General features: G+C 44.0%; 1 protein-coding gene across 3 annotated transcripts; it reads right to left on the reverse strand.

Annotated features, from left to right (window-relative positions):
• Window positions 1-398: 398 nt before the first annotated feature.
• Window positions 399-27,036, reverse strand: LOC110983213 (uncharacterized). 3 transcript variants are annotated; one of them, XM_022242306.2, is made up of 18 exons: window positions 26,719-27,036; window positions 19,296-19,428; window positions 18,189-18,262; window positions 17,080-17,195; window positions 15,957-16,295; window positions 14,707-14,844; window positions 13,993-14,159; window positions 13,458-13,611; window positions 12,209-12,409; window positions 11,019-11,284; window positions 9,911-10,215; window positions 9,466-9,776; window positions 8,649-8,901; window positions 8,384-8,501; window positions 7,523-7,667; window positions 6,120-6,856; window positions 5,347-5,542; window positions 399-4,995 (listed from the first exon to the last, which is right to left on the reverse strand). In XM_022242306.2, exons 2-18 carry the CDS (start codon window positions 19,422-19,424, stop codon window positions 4,634-4,636), a joined length of 4,011 nt encoding a protein of 1,336 aa, XP_022097998.2. In that variant the 5' UTR covers window positions 19,425-19,428; window positions 26,719-27,036; the 3' UTR covers window positions 399-4,633. The 3 variants fall into 3 exon arrangements, with proteins under 3 accessions (XP_022097998.2, XP_022097990.2, XP_022097981.2); XM_022242298.2 differs by lacking the exon at window positions 26,719-27,036 and adding an exon at window positions 26,565-26,711; XM_022242289.2 differs by lacking the exon at window positions 26,719-27,036 and adding an exon at window positions 26,362-26,543.
• Window positions 27,037-27,127: the final 91 nt, after the last annotated feature.

Below are 27,127 nucleotides of genomic sequence, written 5' to 3' on the forward strand. Positions count from 1 at the left end.
TATTTTATCCAATCTAATGAATTTTCGCAGTCTGTTGTCTTTAGAGCAGCATTTGAAAGGAAACGTTGATTTATAGTAATAAGTATTACACTATGCAGTTCAACATTTCAGGATTTGTAAATGATCCAACTCCAGGGCGAGACACTTTTAGCCATGAAGAATCATGGCTCTACATGTAAAGATGTGCAACTTTTAATATGTTAAAAGGACACTCTTCTCATTTCTGGGAAGTGCTTTTAACGGGATGAGCTACATGCGTCTAAAATGTCAAGTGTACAAAATTCTTAATTCCGGGTTCCTTTCATTCAAAACAAGTATATGTACACTTTTGTGAGAGTGATCTCAGAACTCAGCTCACAGAAACATTTCTGAAACAAGCAGATCAGAATGCCAAGAAGTAGTTGCTGATCAAGTGTTATCGTCTTTTAATTCTGTAAATATCCAGAAAGCATGATAAATACCAGTACACACAAGTCCAAAGTCAAGGGTGAAAGCTAGGACCCATTCAAAATGCTGTGAAACGGTGACATACTACAAAAATTCATGGCGATACCTGAAAACATATGTACTGCTCTTCAAGACTGCTTGATTTTGCATGCATACGGGAAGTAATGTACACTCACTCCGTCAATCAATAAGATCAAAGCAAGAAGTTAATATGGAAGGAATACAATTAGTGAACAATTGTATCATTCAGAGATGAGACAAAACATAAGTAGAGAGTGGAAATCGAATGACCAATTTCAATTGTGAATCTTTTCAAGCTTAATACCTTTTTGGAAGGACAAATTGAATAGTTGACTAACGAGAGTACAAATACTCCCTTCTTAAGGAAACTCCAATGTTCATTTATTTTACCACTGTTGTTTAATGCCATTGAGATGACCTAAAATGTAGGATACAGTTCACATTTTGTACATGATATATTTGACGTAGTATGTCAGAATCGGGAAAATGTGGGTAATACGTCAGATTTGGGAAGTGCAATATTTGTCAAATACACCACTTGCTATGTCAAATGTTACCTTTTTTTAATTGGGTCTTTTGAAAAAGGACTTTTAAAACATCAAACAAATAAGAAAAATCCCAGAAGTCAAAAGGGATGAAAATCAGACGCAGGTCATTGTCAACTGCTTCTTCCATCCCTAGCTGTACCCAATTCGGCCTGATTTTTGACATACCTTTTACAAATGGACGACAGTTCTGACAGATTACCACATAGCCACAACTTACTAAAAACAAAAGACAACCACAATGCAGATCGGCAAACTTATTCTATGCAGCATATGGAGATGAAGCAATTTCATGGTTTCCCACTCTGTGTCTATACTTTGCACTTACAACATGAAACAAAGAGCCCTGGTCAACTTTGGTACTCCAACATGCACCTCGGTTTTTCTAACCTCCTCCAAAATATTCACAAAAAAAGTCGGTCTCTCCGACACACACGGCACCCTTTAAAGAAGCCAGATCTTGTATGTTCACCGAGTTTGCAGATGAACCAATGATCACGAAATCCCATTCAAGACAAACTTCAAAGGAAACCGTCCAAATCCCTTCCGGTGATGTTTCACTTCATCACTCAGTACAACTGCTCTTTTCTATTATCAAACTTGTTGGATTTTTAATCAAAGGGCGGTTTCAAAAGGAGACTTGCAATTGATGTAGTGTGATATTAATGACTATCAAAGATTTGACGAGTGCATTTTTGGCGGCAACATCTGGCAATCCCTTTAACTCTGGACCACAGAGGGTGACCGAACAAAATGTCGCGGACGAAAACTTTCCACATCTCGTTTTAAACAAATCAAGTACATTCACAACCCAAACTCAGAAAAATGAAACCACTTTTGGATGCAACAAGACCACAAGTAACGACACCTTGTCTTCTTATGTTACTACACATTTTTAAATAAAACAACTTGTTGACAACACAAGCAACATATTCGGGCTTTTTACCCTTCATTAAGCCATTAGAAAAAAATTTTGTCCACTTTTTTACAATAACTTTTCAACAACAAAATTTCATTAGACTAGGAGTATACGAAGGTGAACATTTACAAATACACAGACTATTAATCGTGGAAAAACCATTACAAAAGAACATTCTGCACGATACAAAACTTGAAAGTATCAGGGATCTATTTTCAGTGGTGGAGTTTTCACAAACGTTTCGTTCTTCATTAACACAGAGCTGCATAAGTACATGTATTTGGGTGAACTGTGAAAAAAAAGCTCTTTGCTAAACATTCTGGGACACCGTACAATAATACAGGTTTGAATGAACAATAATTTCTCATGTACAAAGTTCAAAGTGGCACGCCACACATGCAGGTACGTGATGGTCGTTAACTCTAACCTTTCTCGATCCTCCAAAATCCTTTGGCAGTTTTGGGGGATTTTGGATGAATGGCAAAAGTGTATGGCAGATTGCGAATTCCATGCTTGAAGGTCGTGGGTTAGACCTTGTGTTGTTTGTTTTTGCTTCATCATGCATAAATCCAGCCCGATATTTCTTTTGAATCACTCACACTGCTCAAGAATACCATTCTCACTGCCTGAACACAATGATGGGAATTGCTGGAGGATTTTGAAGGATTGAGGCAGTTGGCACACCTCCAAGTAACATTTCAAGAAATTTTAGGGGATTTCGAAGAATTGAGGGAGAATCTAATTTTTTCACCCCCCTCCCAAATTGGAGGATTTGAGGAGGGTCCCTAGCAAAAGGAGGCTAGGGTTAGAACAGTCAAAATAAGACTATTTCAATCAATATCCGAGTACTGATGTCATCCTGTTTTACTGACATTTGCCCCATGCCTTCCTGTATCTTGAGATTTCATAACTGAGTACCTTCTCCCAATCTGATGAAGGGAGAAACCTGTAAGACACAGTATATTCAGATAATCCTAATAACTTCTACAAATATATTCTGGGATATTTTTCACACACAAGGCCAGTCATATACTTGGCATTAGCATTACACCTGTCTACAGGTCTTCTGTGTTGGACTGCAAGACCACCGCCCATTTTCCCCCAGTTGTGAAAAAAAAACATGACCGTCAAATGACCGGTTAAGCGGGAACATGCATGTCCAAGGCAGTACCTCCGAATGCATTTGGGTCATAAGGCTCTGAGTCGTCACAAGGACGAGGGGGAAACAATACCTCGCCACTACGAGTATTATAACGTCATGCAAACCCACCACCGACAAAATCAGTCGAAACCAAATCTAATTCAAAAAACCCATGCCTTCAACAACAACAACAACAAAAATAAATTAATTGCCTCAAATTCTGTTTCTTTTCACAGGCTGATGACCCTGCACAACACATGAAATAAACCGACCACGAAGAAACCATCACTTCGTGTCACCCCACGTTGGACTCCAATGAACAGGTGACAAAAGGTACCATCACAAAGTCATTTGCCAGCGTGCGAACGAAAGAAACCTAAATAACATCCAAGACTGCATGGAACAAACACATTTCAACTGAGCAGTACGCAAACAGCTAAATCCACTCCATTTTACCCCCTCCACAAAGAGAGGAATCTATTAGTCGGTCACCTGTTTTAAGGTACAACTTCTGTAAGGGCTTCACGTTTCTTCTTCAAAAAAAAAAAGTCGTACAATATTTACAACTGTTTGAACACTGACAATTTGTTTTCCTTGTCTATATACATTAATCTTCACATTCTTTTTTTTTCATCTCGGTATAAACAAACTGAACTTTATAACAGTAATGACCTCTCTCTCTCATTCAGAGCTACATTTGTCAGAAGACAGTGACACTAACTCAAAGATCTGGCAACTCTCCATAGTAAACCTACTTCTCTCTTCTCACAATTTCTCTTTATAGGGTTTAACTTCACTTGAAATAAATGATGAATTATGGATCTACACAAAACAGAATGTAAAAATACCACAAGTGCGCACTTAACGTCAATCTCAACTACACCAATGCCAGACATTACATTTTGGCTTCAATACAAGTTTTTTTTTTATCCACAGAAGAAAAAAGCAAATCACATTCAACAAAAATGGAAACTCCTTCTTAAAGGTCACAGTATCACTTTGACATCCAAGAAAACCGAAAAACCTCTCACTGGCCGGGACATTAGTCTGGCTGACTTTTTTTCTTCTCCAAAATGCACAATTTTTGCAGACAATATCGACATTTCCATCATTAACAGTAAAAAGAAGAAAGACGAAAGAAAATCCCTACAGGGAAAAAAAGAGGAAAAATCTTGCACAAATACGATACTTTACATAATTTACATATGTGTACAGTTTTTCTGTCAAACACTAAATGCAAAATTCTCAGAGAGAAAGATCGTTCAATTGGTATTTTTTCACAGGGGATTCCAATCCGCGCCCGACAATGGATCACATTCACGTTAGTGACCGCATCTGTTCACTGATACACTTTTACGTTGTATGTTGAAACACCCTAATATGAATGACCCCTGACCTCGGTTGGCCTTATCTATGCTTTCCGACCACTGCTTTGTTGCAAGACGCCAGTAAATAAACAATATACAACTGAAACATCATGTTGTTGATGCTTACCTTATCAGATCGGCCTGTTATGAGGCAAACTCTGACCTCATCCCTTGGCCCCGCGACCTCTTGTCCTCAGCCCACCACCTGCTGCTGGCGTTCCAACTCCTCCACGGACATGACCTTCTGGCCCTGGGGCAGCACGGGCCCCATCTGGGGCAGGGGCTTGCTCAGTACGTCGGCCCCAAACCACTTGGCCAGTTGGTTGACTGGGGAGTGACGAGCGTCACCAATGCCGCCGCCGCTGCCGCCACCGTTCATGCCGATGCCGCTGTCATCGATGTGGTTGTGGGACTGGGGTGGGGAGACAAACTGGGGGTGGTGCTGGGGACGGTGTGACTGCTGCTGGTGCTGTTGCTGCTGGTGATGTTGTTGCTGTTGCAAGTGATGAGACTGATGCTGCGGTACCGACATCTCGGGCATATGCTTGAACATATCTGTAAAGATCATCAACATCAGTGACAAGAAGATAACGTCTGTGTCTGTTTCCTTCGTCCTCTTTTAGTTCTGTTTGAATCAGAGCTGCAGTCAAGCTCATCACGAGCAAAGTCGCAAGCCATTCAAACGGACCGTGACAAAAAGCATTCCTTTCTCATTATCCACCATGCGACTTGTGACTATTCGATGGACTGATCTACGGCACTGATTTTCTGTAATGTAGGGCCAGTCATTTTTCACGATTTACATTTGAACTCGGCAATCAAGCGTTTTCATTTTTGGAATCAAACCCATTTTCCTCCCAACCATTCTTGACGGATCCGGATACCCTCCGACTGCGGGCTACAAACCTTGCTGGTTGAACTGCTGTTGATTGGCGTGCGGCGGTCGATGTTGAGATGGCTGCTGCTGCTGCTGCTGCTGTTTCTGCTGCATTCCGGCAGCTACTAACGCCGCCATGGGATTGGCCCCAGGGAGGGCATTCATCTGACTCAGCAGCATCTGCATGGAGGCCATGGGGGGAGGCATGTTGGGAAGGGTCTGCGCCTGGTGAGACAACGTACAAAACCGAGGGCAATTCAACTTGGCAGACCACGTTCTGGAATAAGCCGGGCTTGACCAGAATCAAAACTTGTTTCCGCTTTCTTATGCAATCGATTTCCCCCTCGGCCTTCCAGAGGGAACCTGCTGACAAGTTTGGAGGCGGGTCGGTACAAATTCAAAGATTGGCTGATTCTGGGAAGTAAATGATGGATTCAGGGTTCCTGTACCTAAAGGACAAATAAATTCCATTGACTTTTCCATGACTTTTCCATGACCAAATTATGAAAATTCATGACCCAATAACGCAATTTCTTGTACTATCCAGACTTTTAAAGTTCCGAATAAAATCACACATTTTATGTACTTATATCTGGTAATAGAAATCACACATTGTGTTTGAAAAATTCCATGATTTTTCCAAGCCTGTTGTGAACTGGCCACAACACTGAAGGTCAGAAAACTTTTAAGGGAGCCCCTTGCTTTTGAGTATGTGCATGAATCTTTGCAACAGGTGAGCACTGAACAGATTCCCCATAGAATTCAATATCAAAGGCTGGATATGCTGGATGGTGGGTGTTACCTGTTGCTGCATTGGAGGGAACGGTGCTCCTCCTCTCATAGGTGGAGGCATGCCACTGGCTTGTTGGAATAATGCCCCACGGAGCAGGGTTGCCTGAGCCAGCGCTGCTGCCTGGGCCTGGGCCTGAGCTTGGGCAGCGGCCGGTGACCCCATCATGTTAGGATTCATCCTGGGCGGTAAGCCCCCGGGGCCAAACGGGGGGCGAGGAGAGACCCCGCGGTGACCGCCCATGCCGGGGGGAATCGGAGAGTGGCTGCTGGGCCTGGTGGGCTGGCGCGGGGGACCACGGCTCCTGCCGTCCACAGCAAAGCTGTGGTCCGAGCCTGGCTGCTGCTGGTTGGACTGGTGTTGCTGTTGGTGCTCCACATGTTTGGCAGGGTGTCTGGATGGTGAGGAATGTGACGCGGTCGGCTGTTGCTCTTGCATTCTCTGCGGTTGCTGCTGTTTCTGAATCGTGATCTGATTCTCCTCCTGTAGCATGGGCGGCCTTGGGGGTGTTCGGTGATGCTCGCCTGGTTCCCCGCCCTGCAGCTCCCTGGCCTTGTGCATCGGCGACAGACCTCCGTCTTGCTTGGAGGTGCTGCCGTCCACCCCCGTGGAGTCCCCGCCCACTCCGGGCTCAGACGACGCTGAGGAGCGTGGGGGTGTGGCAGTGGTGAGGGTCACTGTTGGGGTCTGAATGCTAGGGGCTTGTTTATCCCTAACGGGGGTGTGCTTTGGTGAACCTGACAAGTTGTCTGCACAACAATGAATAAAGGGACCAAATTAAACAATGAATTATGTTCAGCTGACGACTACGGGCACATGATCATTCTTGTTCTTATTAAGCATTTCTGGTAATGAATCCAAGGTTTTTTCAAGAGTACCCTAGGTACTGTAGATCTATTAGTCTGAAGAAACCCAAAGAGAGGAGACAATGAGAAGCAGTTAAAGGTGGGAGGAAACACCCAAGAAGGTTCTTTGTGAAACCTGCGGAATCACTTAGGGATGGTAAACCCCACTACGTATCAGACATAGAATGGAGCCCCAGACACATTGGTGAAAAGTGAGGAAAGAAGCACTCAGGTAACCTGACTGCCTGACTGATGCACTCTGTGAGATGTATTCAAGATGCACTTAGGTAACCTGGCTACCTGACTCATGCACTCTGTGAGGCACATTAAAGAAGCACTCAGGTAACCTGACTGCCTGACTGATGCACTCTGTGAGGTACATTAAAGAAGCACTCAGGTAACCTGACTGCCTGACTGATGCACTCTGTGAGATGTATTCAAGATGCACTTAGGTAACCTGGCTACCTGACTCATGCACTCTGTGAGGCACATTAAACTCAGGAAAGATGTCACCACAAGTACCACATGGATGAAACTTCCACATTCTCATAAACAGCACCACAGACTCACCTGTGGCTTTCCAGTCAGCATCCTTCAAGTCACTCTCCTTCTTGGCTTCGGCGCTGCTGGCCATCTTGGCCTCAGCCCGTGTCTCGTGCCACTTGCGAATCACTGACGTGGGCGTGAAGGCCGTGGCATTGATCTTAGGCATCGACTGTGGGAAGAGTACAAAGGAATATCACTTTTACTTTAATTTAAGTAACATAACTCCGAAGCAAGCCGAACCCTGTTGAACGTAGGGAACTCCCAACTGTGGTCCCTTACTGTGGAATTATTGGACAAATATCCACTACAGAAGTCAATGCAACCTGCAATAATGTGCACTTTTCCTATGGGGTCAGTGTGGGCCACTGAACACCGTAGGAAAGCGAACTCGTAAACAAAGTGTTGTCATTAGCACAGACGTTTATTCAGTGAATAAGTGTGACGTCACCTCGGTCTTAAACCATGCCCACTCCACGTAGAACCATGGAACCCGTTTGTTAATGGCGCAACTTGAGTGTTCATCACGCAGGAGCTAGTGATCAGTGGCGCATATGAATGTATGACAAAGTCACTTACGAGCGGCACTGTTACAACTTCTGACTTTCTTCAAAACCAAAATGAAAGATTTGAAACAGCGGCTCTCCACAACCACGATAAAGGCACACCAATGAGCCTGTTCAGTATTTCAACAACACAGGTCATTAGAGAACATCATCATGAGTGTGCGGGATCTACCACTCAGCATGGCCATATGCTAGACCCACACACACACTGAGCATGTCCAAGATGGCGAGATGTCAGATTTTATTTCTTTTTCAGATGTTTTTTCTTCAATGATCATTGCACAGGTCACCGTTCACTGAATTTGCTCAGTGTCTGCCTCACCTTTGTCTGGACTTGGGGGGACATGGCACTGGGGGAGGGTGTCTGCCCGGCAGAGCTTGCCGGCATCTGACCAGCCAAGGTGCCAGGACCTTGGATAGATGGCACTGGAGACTTGGATCTGCAAATGACAAGCAAGAGTGACAGAATGTTAACACCACCAGTCAAATTTCACGCGTAGAAATCTACCCATTTAGTAGAATGTGCCCATAAAGGTTAGAGGTGGGCATGCCGTCTGCTAGCATACTAATGTCATGAAAGCCTTTACCTGGCAGATTCCCGAGCAATGAACTTCTCCTTCTGCAACTCCAGCTGTCTCTTGATTAACGCCTGCTGCAGGATATTCTGGGTGTGCTTGGCCAGCTCTTGAGGGGATGGCACACGGGGCCGGATAGGGGTGGTTGTTGGGCTAGCTGGAATGACTGGGGAGCGGGCATTGGGTAAGAGAGGGGAGGTGGCCCCTGGCAGGCCGAAGGGGATAGGGCTCCGGCCGCCGGGGAGGGGGGACTGCTGGCCAAAAGCTGGGGAGAGGGTTTAGAATTGAAAATGCGATGAGTGACTGTTTGAGGAGGAAATCCCCGACAATCAAATGAAGCATAAATACAAACGTAGACCTTCAGAGTTTAGGACACTCAAAACACTTCATTTCTCACTACCGACGTATATCGCTGATGGAGAATGATTTGCCTTTGAAACCCGTCGCAGTCTCTACAGGGCTACTTCAGGGCAAACATTTGGACCCTCCGTCGTTCTCAATCAATTTTACCCAAGTCCCACTTAGCCCTACAGTGAAACTAATCTAACAACTACTCTTTCGTGTAGACCTCTATCAGGGGGCAGCCTTCTTGCTTTTCTACCATTTAAAGCAATGTAGCCAAACTCAGGCTGAAAGGAAAAAAGGTTGTTTACTTTTTTTTCAATATGTGAAGTTGTATTGCTATTGCCGGTGGTCTACAGGGAACAAGACAAACATGGCGGCATCACGGTGAAGGTCCATACAACCGTGGAAGCCCTATCAGATGCACCGTTTTAGAAGCGGAGAACAGTTCTGTGGAGAATTGAGCTCTTTGTACTGACGGACTCACCTATTGGCGACGGCGTTCTAGGCGTGTGCTGCTGCTGCTGCAATAATGCCTGGTGCAGCAGATCCTGCGGGATCGCCGGCGACGGCACCCGCCCCACCGGGCTGATGCCCGCCTGGGGCGCAACCCCGGCCGGGGTGCGCAGGGCGGCCGCCAGGGTGGGGTTGGCAGAGGCCTGCTGCAGCAGGGCATTCATCACCTCCTGCTGGTTGGTGGGTGTGGGCTTCAGGAGATGGGGCTGGCGGTCCTGGGAGGAGGGCGTGCCCTGGGCCATAAGGGTAGCCATGACTTCCTGGTCAATGGGTGAGGGGATTCTGCAGGCAGGCAAGATTCAGGGGCATGGAAACCAGTTTGTGAATACGCTTGGGTTGGATCACATCTGCCAAAGCTGATTGCTGAAAATAAACTAGAGAAGTTAAATTAGGGGCTCCAGATTTTCAGAGGTTACCTGTTAACAATGTCTGGCACCAGCAGGGTGGGGGGAACCCCCTGGGCTGGTGGCCGTCTTCCCTGGTTCCCCATCATCATTCCATGCTGCTGTTGTTGCTGGTGCTGACTCTCAGCCATCATGGCTGCCATGTTAGCAGCGGCTGCCGCAACACCGGGGTCCCGAGTGCTCCTGATGGAGTGGTGAGGGGAGGGCTGGCCGGGACCGTACAGCTGCTGGGCCGGGGGCTGTGGGGAGGGCGTCAAACGCTGACGGAGGAGCTGGACCTCGATGGGGGACAGGGAACGGCCCTCAACAGGGGGTGGCTGTGTGGAAACATCACGCAAAGAAAGGAGCTAACTTCAACTCTTTCTCCTTGGAACCTTTCTGAATGCCAAAATACCAACTCCCCTGCAGTGTCCCAGTGCAGTCTTTGTACATTATTTTTCAATAAGACTCAGTCCTATGAAGGGATGGGGGTTCAAACGTTATTCCCGGCCTCCGAAAAGAAGGGAAAGCATCAATAAAGCCCACTCCTATACTTGCAACTTGGACTTTGACAACAAAAGAGGAAATTGCAATCTTTACAAGAGTTCGTACAGTGTATTTTCGATTTTCCAATGGCACGAGTATGAAGTGAAAAACAAGAAAATTGGCTGATCCCAGGAAAAGTTGCATGCCCGTGTACTGTGTGGAGGTGAATGGCTGATGCAGGGCCACAGGTAGATATAACCACTGATGGACAACCACTGACCAACAACTTTGTACAACAAAGCATAAGACGTAGGAACAGTCCAGTGCATGCCATGTATTTCGTTAGTTGATTCAGTTAGAAGAGGATTAGGAGGAAGTATCTTGTTAAGTACCGGTATGCGCTGATGTTTTGGTTCTTTTTATTTTACGTGATATGTGAAACCATGCAACCGTTTTTAAAATCCTTCATGCATGTACAACCAAAACCATTTTATTCTATTTGATATATAAACCACTATAATATGTTTTTAACAGTAGATTTCAGGATTTTGATAAAAATAATCTGCAATGCAATGACGTCAAATGGCTGGTATACAATATCGATGTAAGTCAACCAATTTAAAAAAATCCTTCCCTACTTTTACCATCTACTTACCATCTTAGCAGCTGGCAGGTTGCCCGAGGCCCTCATGCTGGACACCAGCCGGTTGAAGGCCGTCCGGTCCTCCTTATTCTGGCCGCCCATCATGGCAAACAGGTCCCCTACCCCACCACCGCCGGCGCCACTGATAGGGGGTCCAGCCTGCCTGGCTAGGGGGACAGCAGGGGGTGTGGACCGGCCGCGGTCCTGCTTTGGGGTGAGGGAGGCTTGCTTCAGGCCCGCCTCAATTTCAGCGAGACTTTTCACAGGGCCTGGTGGAGCTGCAAAGAGTAGGGGGCAGTTTTCTAGTGATAAGATCTCACAAAACGAGTCTTAATTCTACATCTATTTGATAACCTTTAAAGCTTTTTTAGCGCACCCAGGTCTTCCGTTTACAGTATGGGGCGATTTAAGACCTTGAAGGCGAAAATGCTGAGAGGTTCTACCACTTCAATTATACCAAATTCCCTCACAGGCAAGTCATTCAAAACTGAGGCTGCATATAATGATAAACGCATTCAAAATGATGTGGGAAAAAAAACAGTAGAATTCTAAACAGGCGCACAAAACTAATCTGAACAATACTGTCACTCTATCAGAGACAGATGACTTAATATCCTCCACCATACCAAATTAATCTACGTTCTAAATTTTGTAAGCTCATATCAATAAACGTTGCTAAGGGGTCATTACGGCAAAAAAGGCCCTTAGGGCCTTACTCTGCTCGTGAAAGAAACATTTTATTGAAACAGACCCCCTGTTTTACTTTTATTTAGAAAAGTAGTTTTGTTGTGGGCAATATATTTAAATCTCAACCAATTCTTCCCGGACTCATGTTTAGAACAATATTTTTCAATAGTAATAAAGGGCCTTTCAGCACTGACACAATGACATTATGTATTTGCCCAACTATGACAGGGAAACACGGATCGTAGAGCTCGACTTCAATTACACTTATAACCCACTATCCCCTTCTTTTCTCTATTGCCTAGCAAAAACTAGTCCTTTCAACTTACCCTACCCAATCACGAAAATTAAAGTGGCTGATTAATTCCAGTTTAATTTACCACCTTTCAACCAAAATATTTTGGGGGTCTCTTACCCACAGATCTTAACTCCCCCCCCCACACCTGACTGAATATTCTTTCAGTGTGATAGGCAACACAACTTTCTTGGCCCAGGAGTGAGAAAGTCAAGACCCTTACCTGAGTGACCCTGTTGCATGGGCAGTGCCTGACCACTCTGCAGCAGGTGCAGCAGGGACTGCTGGGTCTGGCCGCTTACCTCCGGCTGGTGGTGCGGGCGTTGGTGGTGTGGGTGGTGCAGGGCGTGGTCGCCAGTGGGCTTGATTGGGGTGAAGACGGAGGCGGGGGACATCAACGCAGGGCTGCTCCGACCTGTCAGTTCTGGGATTTGAAAAAAAAGCATGACAGGCCATGAAGAGATCATTTTTCTCCTACTTTTGGCAGTTTACTCCCAAGGGAAAGTAGTATTTATGCATGCACTGCAATTATACTTAATGGCATTTGCTATAAATACATAAATTCTAGAGAAGCCCATGTTTCTCAGAATTGGGAGGGGGATAAGCACCCCCCCCCCGATCTCAGCTGTCCCATGAGTGCCATGAATAGTCTTTCAAAGCTGGCATGTAAGAGTGATGAGGGTGACATTAACTTGTTAACCACTTGCCGCCGGGGTTGCTCGTACCAGAACCGTATTTTTTATATGCATGGCCGGGGTCTCCAAAATCGGACAAATGGAACAGGGCCTTGTAACACAAGACCGTACTCGTAACAAGAGACCAGGCTGCTGGGCATTACCAACAGTTTTTCACTCTCAAAGGTGGAGATAATCCAGCCTTGTTTTGAAACAGTATACAAGGGCTTTGGGGATTTAGTGCAAGCAGATTACCACCGTGGATAAAAGCGCTCCACCACAGATAAGCCACACAGTATGGCTGCACGCTAATCTGGCCCCTATTGAAAAGAGGTCAGCAGAGCACTGTGCCAGGTTCATGAACAAAAGAAAATTATGTAACACCGCACAATCTGGGCTCTTTTTACAAGGTGGCAGGCTTGGCTGAGATACTCGGGCATCAATTAGACGTTGTCTGTCAGATTAGAGTAGCAACCAAACAGTCCTTCGTGTGGGTGTAAGTGTCCAGAATATGAAGATATGAGTTTTAAAGAATTTTGAAAAACCCCCAAAAAAGAAAATTATCCCGTCCCAGCATCATCAACATTCGTAATGCTCCCGGCGCAAAGTGGTTAATCAGAGATTTAATGAAGCATTCTCTGGAGGGCACAGCTGCCCACTCATTGTAATAAAGTATTCAAGCAAATAATGAAGGATATTAAGGGGTAAGTAAAGTCTGTGGTAAAGTGTCCTGCTTATGGACAGCAACAGCCAACAGCCGAGGACAGACCCACGTCACCGGCGAATTGAAAGCCTTACCATTTAAGAAGTCCAACTCATCCTCGTGCAGCGAGGACTTCCTGCTATTGCTGCGGCTGTTGCTGTTACTACGGCTGCGGCTCACTGTCGACGTGAACAGGTGACTGAAACGACTCTTGCCCGATCGCTCCGTCTCCTCGGGGCTTGCTACCATCTGTCAACAGCGAGAAAGATGGGAGCAATTGGAAAATGGGATTCTATACAACTTCACATTCTATCAAGAAGCAAATGAATCGGGCACTAGATCTTCAACAAATGTAAAAGCATATCTATTATTCCAACCATTCTAGAACATATCCATGTTCTAACATAAATATTAGCCCCATGTCACTTCCAGTAGTCAAGTGATTTGAACGCTCTGACAGATTAACTACCTAAAGACAAAAAGCTTATCTTCAAGCACAATGGTTTTGAAGGACAACGGCACATTCCTTCAGAGTAACCTACGACACATCTGCACTGATGGACTTGACCAAAATAACGCACGGGCACAGATGCGGGCGTATCGCGGTCAGACAGAGAAAGAGGCACTCACCGGCATGGGGATCTGATCGGCGAACTTGAAGAAGTCGTTGATGTCAAACTCTTTGCCGGGTGTGTTGGGCCGGGCATCTGGCATGGTCTCTGGTCTCTCCCGGCTCAGGTCTGGGGAGCTGGAGCTGGCCGTCTCCATGCTGCCGTTGCGATTCTGAACCGACGGCCCTATGAAGAAATGAGGAATTCAAGAAAAGAACTCAGTATCTGGGTCACGACTTGAATCCATATTTGGCCCAAATAAAAGCTGAATTTTTCCAGACCGTCTCATAGCTGTGAAGGCTTAAAATCTTCACTATCCCACGACCGATCCTTACGAAGCTTGGCATGTATGTACAGACATACAGTATAAGTAAATCTGTAAAGATTTCATTCTATCGGACAAAGGGTTTTGTTACGGTCATTTATTATTTACACTTCCATGTGTGTTGGCCCGTGAATTGATCACAGGTCAATGGACAAGTAGACCTTCCGGCCAACCTTTCTTGGAGAAATGGGCATTTAGCAAGAAGGGTAGGTTCAATTTTCATGAAATTGGTGTCAAAATCACAACAAGATAGCCAAAAACTCCAGACAGCTGGACAGGAGTTTGAAAGGCCCATGTACAAGGGTTCCCACCCCTGACTCTTTCAAGGTCAAGATTCCAGCTCAGATGGTCAAGAGAAACATCTATCCTCTGAATGGGTTGTGCCCTGGAGCAGAGAACCCTACCCACCTCCTGCTTCCTTGGTTTCTGCGTCACTATCGCTGTCTTCCAGGAGTTTACTGCTGAAGCCACGAAGCACGATAGTGTCTGACTGGCTCTCAGGACCTTCAGTGAACCACTCAGGCTCCTCTTGTTTTGGGGTCCTCCCTAGATTGATTAAAAAAAATCACATATAGAAGACAGATGCATCAATGTTTGAAACTTTCATCTCACGACAGCCCTCCCAACCTGAGGATGTACAGACACACAACACTGCTGAATCAAAGAAGTGCTACGGTTAAAAAGCAAAATCAAGATTTACCTCACAGACAGAAATTCTCCAGTGAAAAGTTATAAATGATGCATATTTCTAAATGATAATTCTGGTGCTCACTGACCCACAAATATTCTTCAACCCACCTCAGGCCCTAGGGAGTTCACAACTTGATGCAGCTATTTCAAATGCAAAAAGCTAATTTTATGTACTTAACTCAGCAAGGAGAGAAGCAATTCCCGATAAAGTGTCGTGCTTGAGGACACAAGCAACACGACCTAACTACCTGCAGAAATCATGCAACCATGGACCTCAAATCCGATAAAATAATACTACAGACTTAAAACACCCATATCCAATCAAATCTTATTAACCCTCCTATGCTGAAGTCACTCTTTGGGTCAATTGGTAAACACCTCAAAGAAGCACAGCTGTGTCGTGTTGTGCACTGCACCAACAGTCCCTCACAGGAATATCAGATTGCACTTTTGTGCTGCCCAACAACTGTGCTTCACTGTTTCATGTGCATCATTGTGCAGTAAACCAAATGCAGTGAAGAGGACTGCACAAAAGACCCTGGGTCATTTTGTGCCGGCAGTCTACTGTGTACACACTGAACCTGTGCATGTTTGAGTTCCATATAGAAACTACATGCTCACCAGTGACTGTGGGCATTTGTGCACATTTGTGCAATAAAACCAAAGGAGGGTTAACGTATCAAACATTATTATGATCCTTGCTCGACTGGCCTATGAATATTCCAAAAAGCATCTCAGCACCCTGGGGAGCATACAGCTCGATACTTGCATTTTAGGTGCAAATCAAACACAGTGACCATGTCTACACTTACAGGTACATGTACCTATTTAGACTCCTGGGTGGAGAGATACAAGAAGGAGGAAAGTGTCTTGCCAAAGGTCACAACATGTAACCAGCTGCTGGATTCGAACCCAAGGTCCATGAGTCACAAAAGCCCAACACCCCCCATGGAACCACTCCTACTCACATGACCGGTCCGCATTGCCGTAGCTACCCCGCCTGCTGTACACCCTCTGGTTCCCCCTGTCCTCGTATCTCCCAGCCTCCCTCCGCTCCCGCGTCTCGGACTCCTCCTGGTCCAGCGAGCGGTTGCGGGTGATGATGCGGCCGCTGCCAATGCGCCGGGCGGGCACGCTGCGGGCCACCGCCTCCTTCCCCTCTCCCCGCTCGCTGAAGTTGGCACCCAGGTGGGCGGGCAGGGAGGTGTTGAGCGGGGTGGTGACGCTGCAGCCGTGGCCGAAGCTACGCCGCTGGGGGCTCAGAATGATACCGTCCTTATCGTCTTTCAGGCGATCTTTGACATCACCTGACATGGAAAACGACCAGTTAATGGGGTGCATGAAATCAATCAGAGTTGTAATCCAGTCAACGACAAAACAACGGAATCGTTTTGTCAACATTCACTTGAATGTTTATGGCAATTATGAACAATTTGTCACATACTTGATCACAAGTCCGGAATCATCAGACAATTACTAAGCCCTTAAAAGCTCAATCAAAGAGGAAACTCTTTAGGAGAAACTCCTTAAAACTTTCCACAGATCCGACAACACGGCTGCAATAACAATACATCATTTTTCATGCTCATGCTAAAAGACACTGTTGCAGAGATCACACCTTGTGCCACGTGCATTGCCAGCAACGATTTATGACGAAAAAAAAACCTGCCCAAAAACATGCTGCAACTCCTGACCGTAACCCAGATCTGTCAAAATTCATTAGGAGGTTATGGCTGCCTTTGCAGGCTTTACAGTACAGCCCAGCTTGCCATGTAGAAATGCTGGCGTACAAGTCCAACTCCTTGAATGCTCAAGTACAAAGAATATGTACAGTGCAATGATTTGGAGGATTTGGGAAGGTTTCGATCAAAACTATCTTGAGAGCCGGGATTACGGAGCATTAAAAAAGGTGCATTGGAAATGTAAAGTTTTTGCACAGCTTCTTACGTATTTTCATGTCTTAAAACTTAAAACGAGTATAATCGTGAAGAAATGTGACTTGCAACAACTGCTGAAAGGGATGAAATATGATCTTTGCTCCTAAAATGAAGACAGCAGCGACAAAAACAGAAATTCAGAAAGTTCTCAAACCTGGAAATTTCTTTCTGTCCCGACCTCCTTCCTGGAGGGTCAAAGGTGAAGGACCACGTGACCTCTTCCCTGATAATGCAGCATGCCACTTCTCTGGATCCCAAATACCATTATCACTGGCGGGGAAAAAAATCCATGAGCACAATTTCATGCACATTTCACTGGAGTGAAAGTCAAATCATTACACAAACATCTTAGAACAGATGGATCAAATTTTTAACTATGAGCAAATGACTGTTTATAAATCGCTTCTTATTCCGTCACAGCAAAATTGTGATCCAAAACTGTTAAGACTAGCAAGCTAACACATGGCATGAAGGTAGGACAGTGACTTTGACAACTGTGAACCCAGCACTCTATATTCTTGAAAGTGTGCACTCTGCGCAAAGTTATGCTTCCAACGTGGCAATCATGGCTTTTGGAGAACACTAGGGGATCTGTGGTAGGTGTAAAAGCTTCAGGTGAATGCCAGAGTCAAGCGAATTTCCCATCACAAACCATTTGCAGCAAAATTCATGTAACGCGATGTGCGTTCGACTGTTTGGAATCCACAGCACAACTGTGACCTGTCACCACAAAATGAGCTGAAAGTCGGAATTTTCAAAAACTGAGATATTGGTATTTTTTAATTCAGCAGAAAGAGAGCTTTCCAATCGTACGTACATGAAATACTTAGGGTAAAAGTATAAGGTGACCATGTGGCATTATTCTGGCAGCTTTGCGTCTTTGTTCCTGACACTGTTTCAACATTGCAGACCAGGCACAAATAATGCTATCGTAAAAATTGCTAAGAAAATGACATTTTAAACATGAGATTCTGCAAAATATTTGGAATTAAATAGGAGGCGGATTACTCTTTCCAAATATTACAAAACCCCCAGATTGACCTCTACTTCAAAATGACGTTGAACCCTCAAAACAGGAAAAAGTGGGATGCGACTTTACTCTCACTTTGTCCTGACAGGTCACAGATGCTTGATCTGTGCAGTATTCACTTTTGTGCCAAGTTTCATCTAGCCTTCAGGCCCGTAGTGCCCTTAACACAGTCAGCAATGCCCAATTAACTGTAAATGACCCCCGGTATCAAAGCCGTTCAGTCCTGTACTCACTCGCAATACTCCACAGCTAAGCACAGGGGTCTCTTCTTGGTAGCTGGGCTGTATCGAAGCTTGTGCAATGCATCCTGCCAATGACATCAAAGAGAACGTTATAGTCAGACAGACACCGATGGCCACAAGGATTAATTTTTCTCAGTTAAACCCACGATGCATATTCTAGTCTGCAGACAGTAACAGTGTCTGAACCCTGACCTTCCTCAATCCTTGAAAATCCTCTGGGTAGATTTTGCAGGATTCTGTAGGATTGAGGCTAAATGGCAAAAACGTGTGGCTGATGACAAAGAATGCATTGTGTCGAGATCTTGGGTAAGACCTTGTGTTGTTCATGCTCAGCTGTGCATGAAGTCAGGCTTAAATTTTATTTGAAAACATCCCCGCTGCTCCGGCATATCATTTGCACTGCCTCAACGCAATGACGGGACTTGCCAGAATATTTTGAATGATCGAGGCAGTGGCAACTCCTCCAGGAACACATGCAAGAAATGGACTTTTGGGGAGCAAGTGTTTTTTTCCTGGGGACAGTTGCAGGATGTTGAATGCATCCAAGCCAGAAGAGCCTTGAGTGTTAGGATTCATTGTATCCAAATGTCCCCCTCCCCCAACAAAACAACAACAGTTAACCTCAAGCTGAAAATCTCTTTTGACTACCCCACAGCTGTAACATTGAGCCCCCTCAAACCTTCCAAATTGGAAAATTCTGACAACCCCACACATGTATGTCACCAAGACAATATCATCAAAACAAGACGGATCACCTCGTGAATCTGATTGAATATATGAACCTACATCGTTGTACTTCTATGAATATCACATTTTGATGCAAGACAAAAGTCATGCGGTCAGAAATGTCAGATATGGTTCTCTCGTGCATGTATTGCTGGAAAAAAAGAATAACTTGTGTATGCAGATTGGTAAGTCATCCTTTGAGGGATGAGGTTTCCATACTCTGAAGTCACATTGATGGTAACTTCTCGTTTAGCTCTTGCTGTAAAGGTCGTGCGCAGTGCGATACACGAAAAACAATGCAAATGTCAACCTCTCCACGTGGTCACACTATTAAAACAGTTCCCCCCCGATTCCTGAAGAGAGTTCACTTACGGCATCATATTGCCACTTGACCACCTTGGCCTTGGTGGGGGTCTCTGATCGCTTCTTGGTCTTCTCTCCCCCTCCGCCTTCCTCTTCTTTCTCTCCGCTCTCGCCATCAGGCTCCGACTTCTTAATCATCCTCCTGTAAGATGTGATTACAACCCCCCAAAAAACACTTATCAGTCCAGAAGTGACACTATCAGGCCAACTTGCTTTTACCGGACTATCTTGACGGACTACTTGACGGCGAAAAAGGGCCATTTTAAATAAACAGGGCCGCTAGTTACTGATACATGGGTGCCAAGGAGGGAGGGGTACTTGCCCCACTATGGAATTAATTTGACCAACAAATATACAAATAAATATAAGAAAACAAATAGGGTATAGGCAGGAAGATACATATGCATTTCTGCTCATTAATGGAAATGCCTTTAAGCAATACTTCTACTGTTCATGGTCTCTACTCTTACGTGTACACAATGGCCTAACTTTATATCACATTTCACAGCACAGGTAGTGCAACAACTTACGATGCATTACACGAAAGGTACACAGTGCACAGGCTTGCAAATGGTACCACAAATAACGGTTGGGACAACTTATGCACCCATTTTAAAAGGCATATTATCTGAAACAAACAACACCATCAACAGATGACAGGGAAACTGTGACTTTTCAGAAAGGGCATGTGCACTCGTCACTAGATATCTGTAGCTTTGTCTTCCTGATCTATGGAATGGCACAGTTACCTATGAAAGGGTTAAGAGCTGACATTTTCAAAATGGCAGGTGTACATATAATTTTTTGACTGTTTTGCTACATATGAATGCCTCAAGACAACTATCACGAGAACAATTGTTCTGGTCCAAGTTGTTTACATGAAAACGTGCTGCACTGCTGCACCAAATTCTGCATAGTTGGTGAAATATGCTGCAGTTTGCATTTCATAAATGTTCCAAATGGCATTCATTTGTTTTAATCGGCTACAGGTGAAGTATTGAATTTCTGGCTCTGCTACATGTACATGTAGTCTGAACTTCCATTAACCCTAACCCTCCTCAATCCTTTAAAGTCCTTTGGGCAGGTTTGGAGAATTTTGGAGGAATGAGGATGAATGGCAAAAGTGTATGGCTGATTGTGAAAGATGCCATGTGTAAAGTTCCCAGGTTGAATCTTGTGTTGTTTATACTTACATGTAGTTATGCATAAATTGAGCCCGACATTACTTTAAAATCAACGTACTGAACGAGAAAGCCATTTGCAATGCTTCAACATAATGGCAGGAATTGCCGGAGGATTTTGAAGGACCGAGGAGCTGGGTACCTCTCATTTTAAACACACGATTGGAGGATTGCGGATGAATGTAATTTTTGGACTAGGGCCACTAGAGGATTTTGGAGGATTCAGGGTGTGCCCTGGGGTTACATTTGAAAAAAAAAAGGGAAACTATGGATTTCATCCAGGTTTCAGTTGCCAATGCAATTTATAACTTCTCAGGTTTTGGTTTTGTTTCTTAAGTTTCTGAGCACTGGGAATTGAAACTGAGGCAAACTTTGCAGATGCTTGGAATGCCAGGAACTCTGGATTGAATACCCAGCAACAAAAACCTGGGATAACGTCAGGAAATCCTGGCCAAGCAATGTGATGAGGACAAACCCTCAGAAGGGCCCATACTCCTAGAAGTTTCATGCACTCTGTACCATGTAAACATTGAGTCAGAAAAGCAAGAGCCTCCCCCGGGTAAAACAATAGCAATATTGTTTACTAATAGTCATTATATCTAGAAACAGGCACATGCAGTTTTTGGCCTATCATACAGTAAGTATGCGCATAAATGTCTCATGCATACACATTCGCACGCGTTCATGAACATACGTGTTTCGAAGATTCTGATACTGAATAAAACATTAGAAATCTGTGCACAGAATGACAGCCATATCATTACATATGTCTGAATACAAATTATACCAAACCACAAAATCCACAACCAATAAATTCAGAATTTGTTACTGCCAAAAAAATGCATACTGAGGAAAACCAGCATGCCAGCTACGAAGCATAATTTAATTTGGTGGATTATCAAGGATTCATGGTATCAATCAGAAATATGACACGTTGGAAACCAAAGATGAATCAGTGTGAATTCAAACAATGTGTTCAATGACGGTCATTCTGACTGCAATGCCCAATGCAAGCAGGGTCCTTCCTTGAGGTTGGGGCACAATTTGTGACAGTGTCCTTGTTACGAGGGTAACTTTCACCACCTGTCAAATGACCTGTAGAATACATGCAGGTCATTTACTCTGTAAAATTAACACACACCTCAATATTCAGCCTTGCAAGATGCATCACTTGTAATTCACATGCAGGGAAACAGCTGTTCATTTTTATGGAACTCACGTAACATTGGACACCGTTTACAAATTGTGCCCCAACCTCATGGAATGACCCGGCAACATAACAAAGGTCCTATGGATACAACTGGATTAATATTCAAATAAGAGAAAAAATACAACCACTATTGTATTCAAATGCATGTGATTCCACAGTAGCACTTGTATGCAGCAACTGTACATGTGAACATAGTATCAGTCAAATAGTATCAAATCCAGAAGAGCAGACAGGGCCAGCCCTCCCGTATTACCTTTTTTTTCATGTTACACTTATGGGGATGATTTATGTCCTTTCTCCCCTAAAGCCTGCTAAAAGCCCCATTTATCTTTCCCATACTTGAAAAAGCCAATAACGATGCAATCTTTGCAAATTTTCCCTCCCCCCCCAAAAACTATTCTGGAACGTGTACACTTACACAGAGCTAATGTGTCAATGTACAAATTTGTGTATTGTCAGGCCACAAGCAATGCATGCACATAAACGTGAATAAATATTAGGTTATTTTCTAACCTCTTTACCAAGTTCTTGCTTCTGTGAGTCTACTTGGGAGTTGTGCTCTCCTAGACTGGTGACCTGTCCATATCAATATGAGCAGGCAGGAAGTGTTTTGCATTACAGCTTCTAAGTTTTACTGGCAGCTATGAACAGCAGGCGTTAGTCTAATGTAATGTGGAATACTACTGGTACCGATGGGCATTTTGTAACCGTGTGTCCCGCGCAAGGTCTATACCTGTCACACAAAGATGGTACGGGAAAGCCTTTGTGCACATTCGATCGAAAAAAAAAGTGGCATACACTCTGCATTGAATGAAAGTGTGCCTACTCACAGCAGCATCTTCCACGGTTCCCATAGCAGTCTGTACAGTTCCAGTTACAGTTCACTGATGTTATGCGATATATCTAGCGCAGAGGCTTGGTACTCTATTATTTATGCTGTCTGTAACCTACACAGTATGAAGGGCCTGGCAGAATGCTCTTTCCACTAGACAGAGCCTAAGTTGAATGTAATGTACACATATGCACACAGCATGTGGATAAGATGTGAACGAATGTTACTATCACACTCATGTTCAACGTAGCTGCAACAAGAATATTATTTTTATGACATGAAAGACGGCATGTTCCATTCTATGGGGCAAAACCAAGCAGAATGGATCATTTCATTTATCTTTAAATGGAATTAGTCTCTATCCACCACACAACTGTGAAACATTCATGATTTATTTTGTACAATGCCTGCATAAATTTCTGTCATCAGATTGGTAACTTGCATGTATACGTACTTGGCATTTTCCCTTGCGGAAGTTCTGATCAATTATTACCTCAAAGATTGCTCACGAATGGCTGGCAAATTCCTCTAATTATTTGATAACAAAGTGGATTGTTTTTCTTTATACATTTGCAGTATCAGCATTACATTACCAGAAAGAAGACAACCTTACATCTATCATTAACGCTAACCTTCTAGGCCCTTTCTGCTAGGATAAAACCTTGAGCCTTCAAAATTATCAAACTGACCGTCCCCCCCGAAAAAAAACTTGGATACAGCCTCAGTCCTCCAAAATCCTACAATAATATTGCATATGTTCTGTGGAGGGGTGCCTACTTCAAAATCCTCTGGTAATCCCTCTCATTATGCTGAGGCAGTGTGAATAGAATCCAGGAGCAGTATGGAGGATTTCACATATTATGTGGGCATGAATTTATGCATGGCTGAACAGGAACACCACAAGGCCTAACCCACAACCTCGAGACAATGCATGCTTCGCAATCAGCAATGCAATTTTGCTATGCAGCATCAGTCCTCCAAAATCCTTCAAAACCACCCGGAGGATTTTGAAGGATTGAGGATGGTCGGGATTAGGAGTTGGCCATTTTGTCTGAACAGCTGCACTGCAGCACAATCTACGGAGCAACCGTGCATAGCGGGCATTCGTCAAGAATGGCATTTTTGCCAGTGCAGGTGCACACTATGCACCGGGAGGATTATTCCATGTCATGTAATACGGCCGTTTCACAATAGTGCCCCACCAAGAGTTTGCAATGCGTTGGCCAATCAAAATGTGAGAAAATTTGTCGACCCAATGCCCGTTTGGAAAGGGTCAACAAATTTTGCGCGTTATGATTGGCCAACACGTTGCAAACTCTTGGTGGCGCACTATTGTGAACCACCGGTATTCATCAATCGCGTGACAAAGATTTATGCAACCATTATGGGAGCTCCCTGACATTCTAATAAATGACAGAGATGCTGGGTTGTCTACATGTTGCTGGATCTACATTCATATGCATGAGGAGAGAATCACAGACTTGCATCAAACAGACCGAGCACTCATAATCCTTGCATCTAACTCCCTGATTTTTTTTTTCATAGAAATTTTCCAGAAATTTCAACATGTACAACCGTGCAGGAATCGCAGGCAGATTTCATGACAATGTTGAAATGCAGCATCACAGTGTTTTGTATACATGCATTGTACACATACAGTTGCATATCTGACTATACCTGACACACACACACAAATATTTCAGGCACAGGGAGAGTGAACTTGCAGACAACACATGATGTCTAACCGCCCAAAAACTGAACCGTCATAAATGTATCTCCAAAATATGAGAACAAATACAAGAGCATGTACTGTAAGTAACAACGTTGCTGACAAAAACATGCCATGTACACATACATACACACACAGCATGCGGACAGGATGTGAATGAACGTAACTATTGCATATGTGTACAATATAGCTGTGACAACTGATGTAAAGTGGTTCCTGATCACTAACCATTGACATTACGACAAACCAATATCTATACATCCCTATCAGTAGTCATGCAAATCTTCTGAAACCAGATCACTGAGATTGGTAGACTGTAGTACTGAACTTTTCTCCACAAAAAAAGAAAAAATGTTTCCAGAAGTGGTTGGGATGAAACCAAATATTTTTCATTTATGTCCTTTTACGTACACACCCTGGCTTTTCCTCTGAAAAGAAAATACACTTGTGACCACACATCCACATGAAGGTCACAGCTTTAACCCTGACCACGTCAAATTCAGCAGACACAGCTGCATGGCTAGATTCATTTAGCAGTCAACAAAACCCGCACGGTGCACACTAAGTTTCACAGTGTCTCAACTGAGCAGTGTGCGCTATGCAATAAAACCCTCCCTGTTGCATTTTTTGCACTCGGCTGGCTTTGATTCTCATGTGTTGGATTTTGATCCATTCAGCAGGTGATCTGTAAGAAAACCTGAAAATACATAGGCTTAGCAATTTGTTTTCCAACTGTTTAGACTAGGCAATTTCATATGACCCTTCTCATGATCTTGGATGAGGATATGTTTTTGTAGTAAAACTTTCAGTGACTATTCAATCACCCAGGTTACTCAAGTTGACAGCCTCAACGCTGTGTAAAATTGATTTCTGCTGAATTCAGCAAAGCTACAAGCCTGGAGAAAATACAAAAGGAGTGACTTAAGTTTCCATAAAACTTTCGCCAACTTTTCAAAATTTAATCAATGAAGTGAAGGTTGAGAATTTCATGGCATCTCAGGGTAGCAGATTTAGAGGCTTTAATAAAACAGAGCTGATATAGGAATACATGTAATTATGTTCTACCACTCACAGTGGCAGTGGCAAATCCACAGAGGGATTTGATGTATTTCATCAGTTAGCCAATTCAACTTGTGCACATATATGCATACATGTATATGTATATTGTACATCAGGCTGGCTTTTGTGCTGATTTATAGCAGCACATAATTTCTATGCTACTGCTCTCAGGCCCATTGACACAGATGAGAGTCAAACGAAAGCAAAGTGCCATGTGACACTGTATTTACATACAAGGCAGAGAAATCCTTACTTTTTATGGATCCTGCCACTCCTGCCTCATCTGCCAAACTTGGTAAGAATTCTTTTGAGCAATGTCCACCCTAAAAGGACTCTTTGATCTTTCAGTTGTGCAGAAAGAAGACTTTCTGAGGCTGCTGAGGTTATCTTGTACTCGCACACATCTTCTGAGAAGTTTTAAAAAATGAGTGATACAGCACTGTAGAATGGAGAGGTGTCTTATAAGTAATGACTGCCCAAGACAGACGTGACAGAAGCTTAACCAATTGGTATGCAAATCACACTGTTTGTGACTTCCAACACGAACTATAGTGGTCCCCCCCCCAAAAAAAATTGACGGCATGACAAGGAAACTACCAAAAGCTAACACATTTAGCATGTTTAGGTAAAAAAACAGGCCTACCATAAATCTAAATGGGTACCTTAGCATTAACAAAGCTCAACATCACGCCCAACCAACATACATTACATATTCCTACACTGTACTCAACAAGAGTCCACATCAAAGGCATAAAACAAACTGGATGGAGACAGGTCACAACAAGAAAGTGAAAGTCTCTTGGATTGGGAAAAAATGTTGCATTCTGACTCCACTTTTCTCATCATATATCATCTCAATAAAAGTAAGTCATTACAGAAATGCTGGAAAGACACAAATTCTGGACTGAGAAACATTTACCAATGTTGTTGGAAAATACTTAGAAAATTCTCTTCACTCCCCATAGACTTTGTACACCACTGCTGAAATGGATGGAGTCAGGATGCAACATTTTTTCACTCTGTTTGCTAGGATAGGTACACATTGTGCATTGTTAATACTTTACCACAAAAACATCTTGAATTGTTGGCAGGTAAACGGGGCAGCCATTTTTCAGCCAGATAGGCCTCGTTCATCCACCAGCCATGCTTATGACACCCGCACTCACGCAATCCGCAATTAGGCCTACATGTACATTACAGCGCTGCAGCGCAAGACAAAATTACAATGACAAAACGGAACGGTGCACAGTTAGGTCTGAGCACTGACCTCTCACAAATAACGGCGTGCATGGATTCATAATCCCTAATTGCAGGCGAGCTGGAAAGCGAAGACTGTCTATTCTCTTGATATCTTAATCCTGGGTGTTACAATGTCAGGAATTCCGTTACAAACAAAGAGCGCTCAAGTGAATTAGGCCTACCACTGTTTCTTGGGGACACTTCGTTGCGGCGAATGCACGCACAATTAACACACACAGTCAGGAGCCGTTCCCTGCCACGTCGCGTGAAGCTGGTCAACTTTCACTTGTATTGCTTCCCCCTTTGCCGCTCTTGTGAAACACTAACGGTGGACAAATGCTGAAAATCTGAAACAGAAATATCGCAAGAGTAGAGCGTGGGGGTAACAGACGTTTAAATATGCAAGGCACACGACATTCTGACGGAATTCAGAGGGCTTAAAACGACAACAGTTCGCCAGTCTAAATCAAACTTATCACGCACAATCGTAAGTGCCCGGATGTAAACAAGTTACCACAGGCTTGACCTTTAACCCTTTTTGCCTCGTCAGTCTGGTTCTCGTAAATTGATTATTACTAATTTACAGGCGTG

Source organism: Acanthaster planci, linkage group LG09, assembly GCF_054643075.1.
Source record: "Acanthaster planci isolate LZ-2023a linkage group LG09, COTS_SCS, whole genome shotgun sequence".
In the NCBI taxonomy this organism is placed as follows: domain Eukaryota; kingdom Metazoa; phylum Echinodermata; class Asteroidea; order Valvatida; family Acanthasteridae; genus Acanthaster; species Acanthaster planci.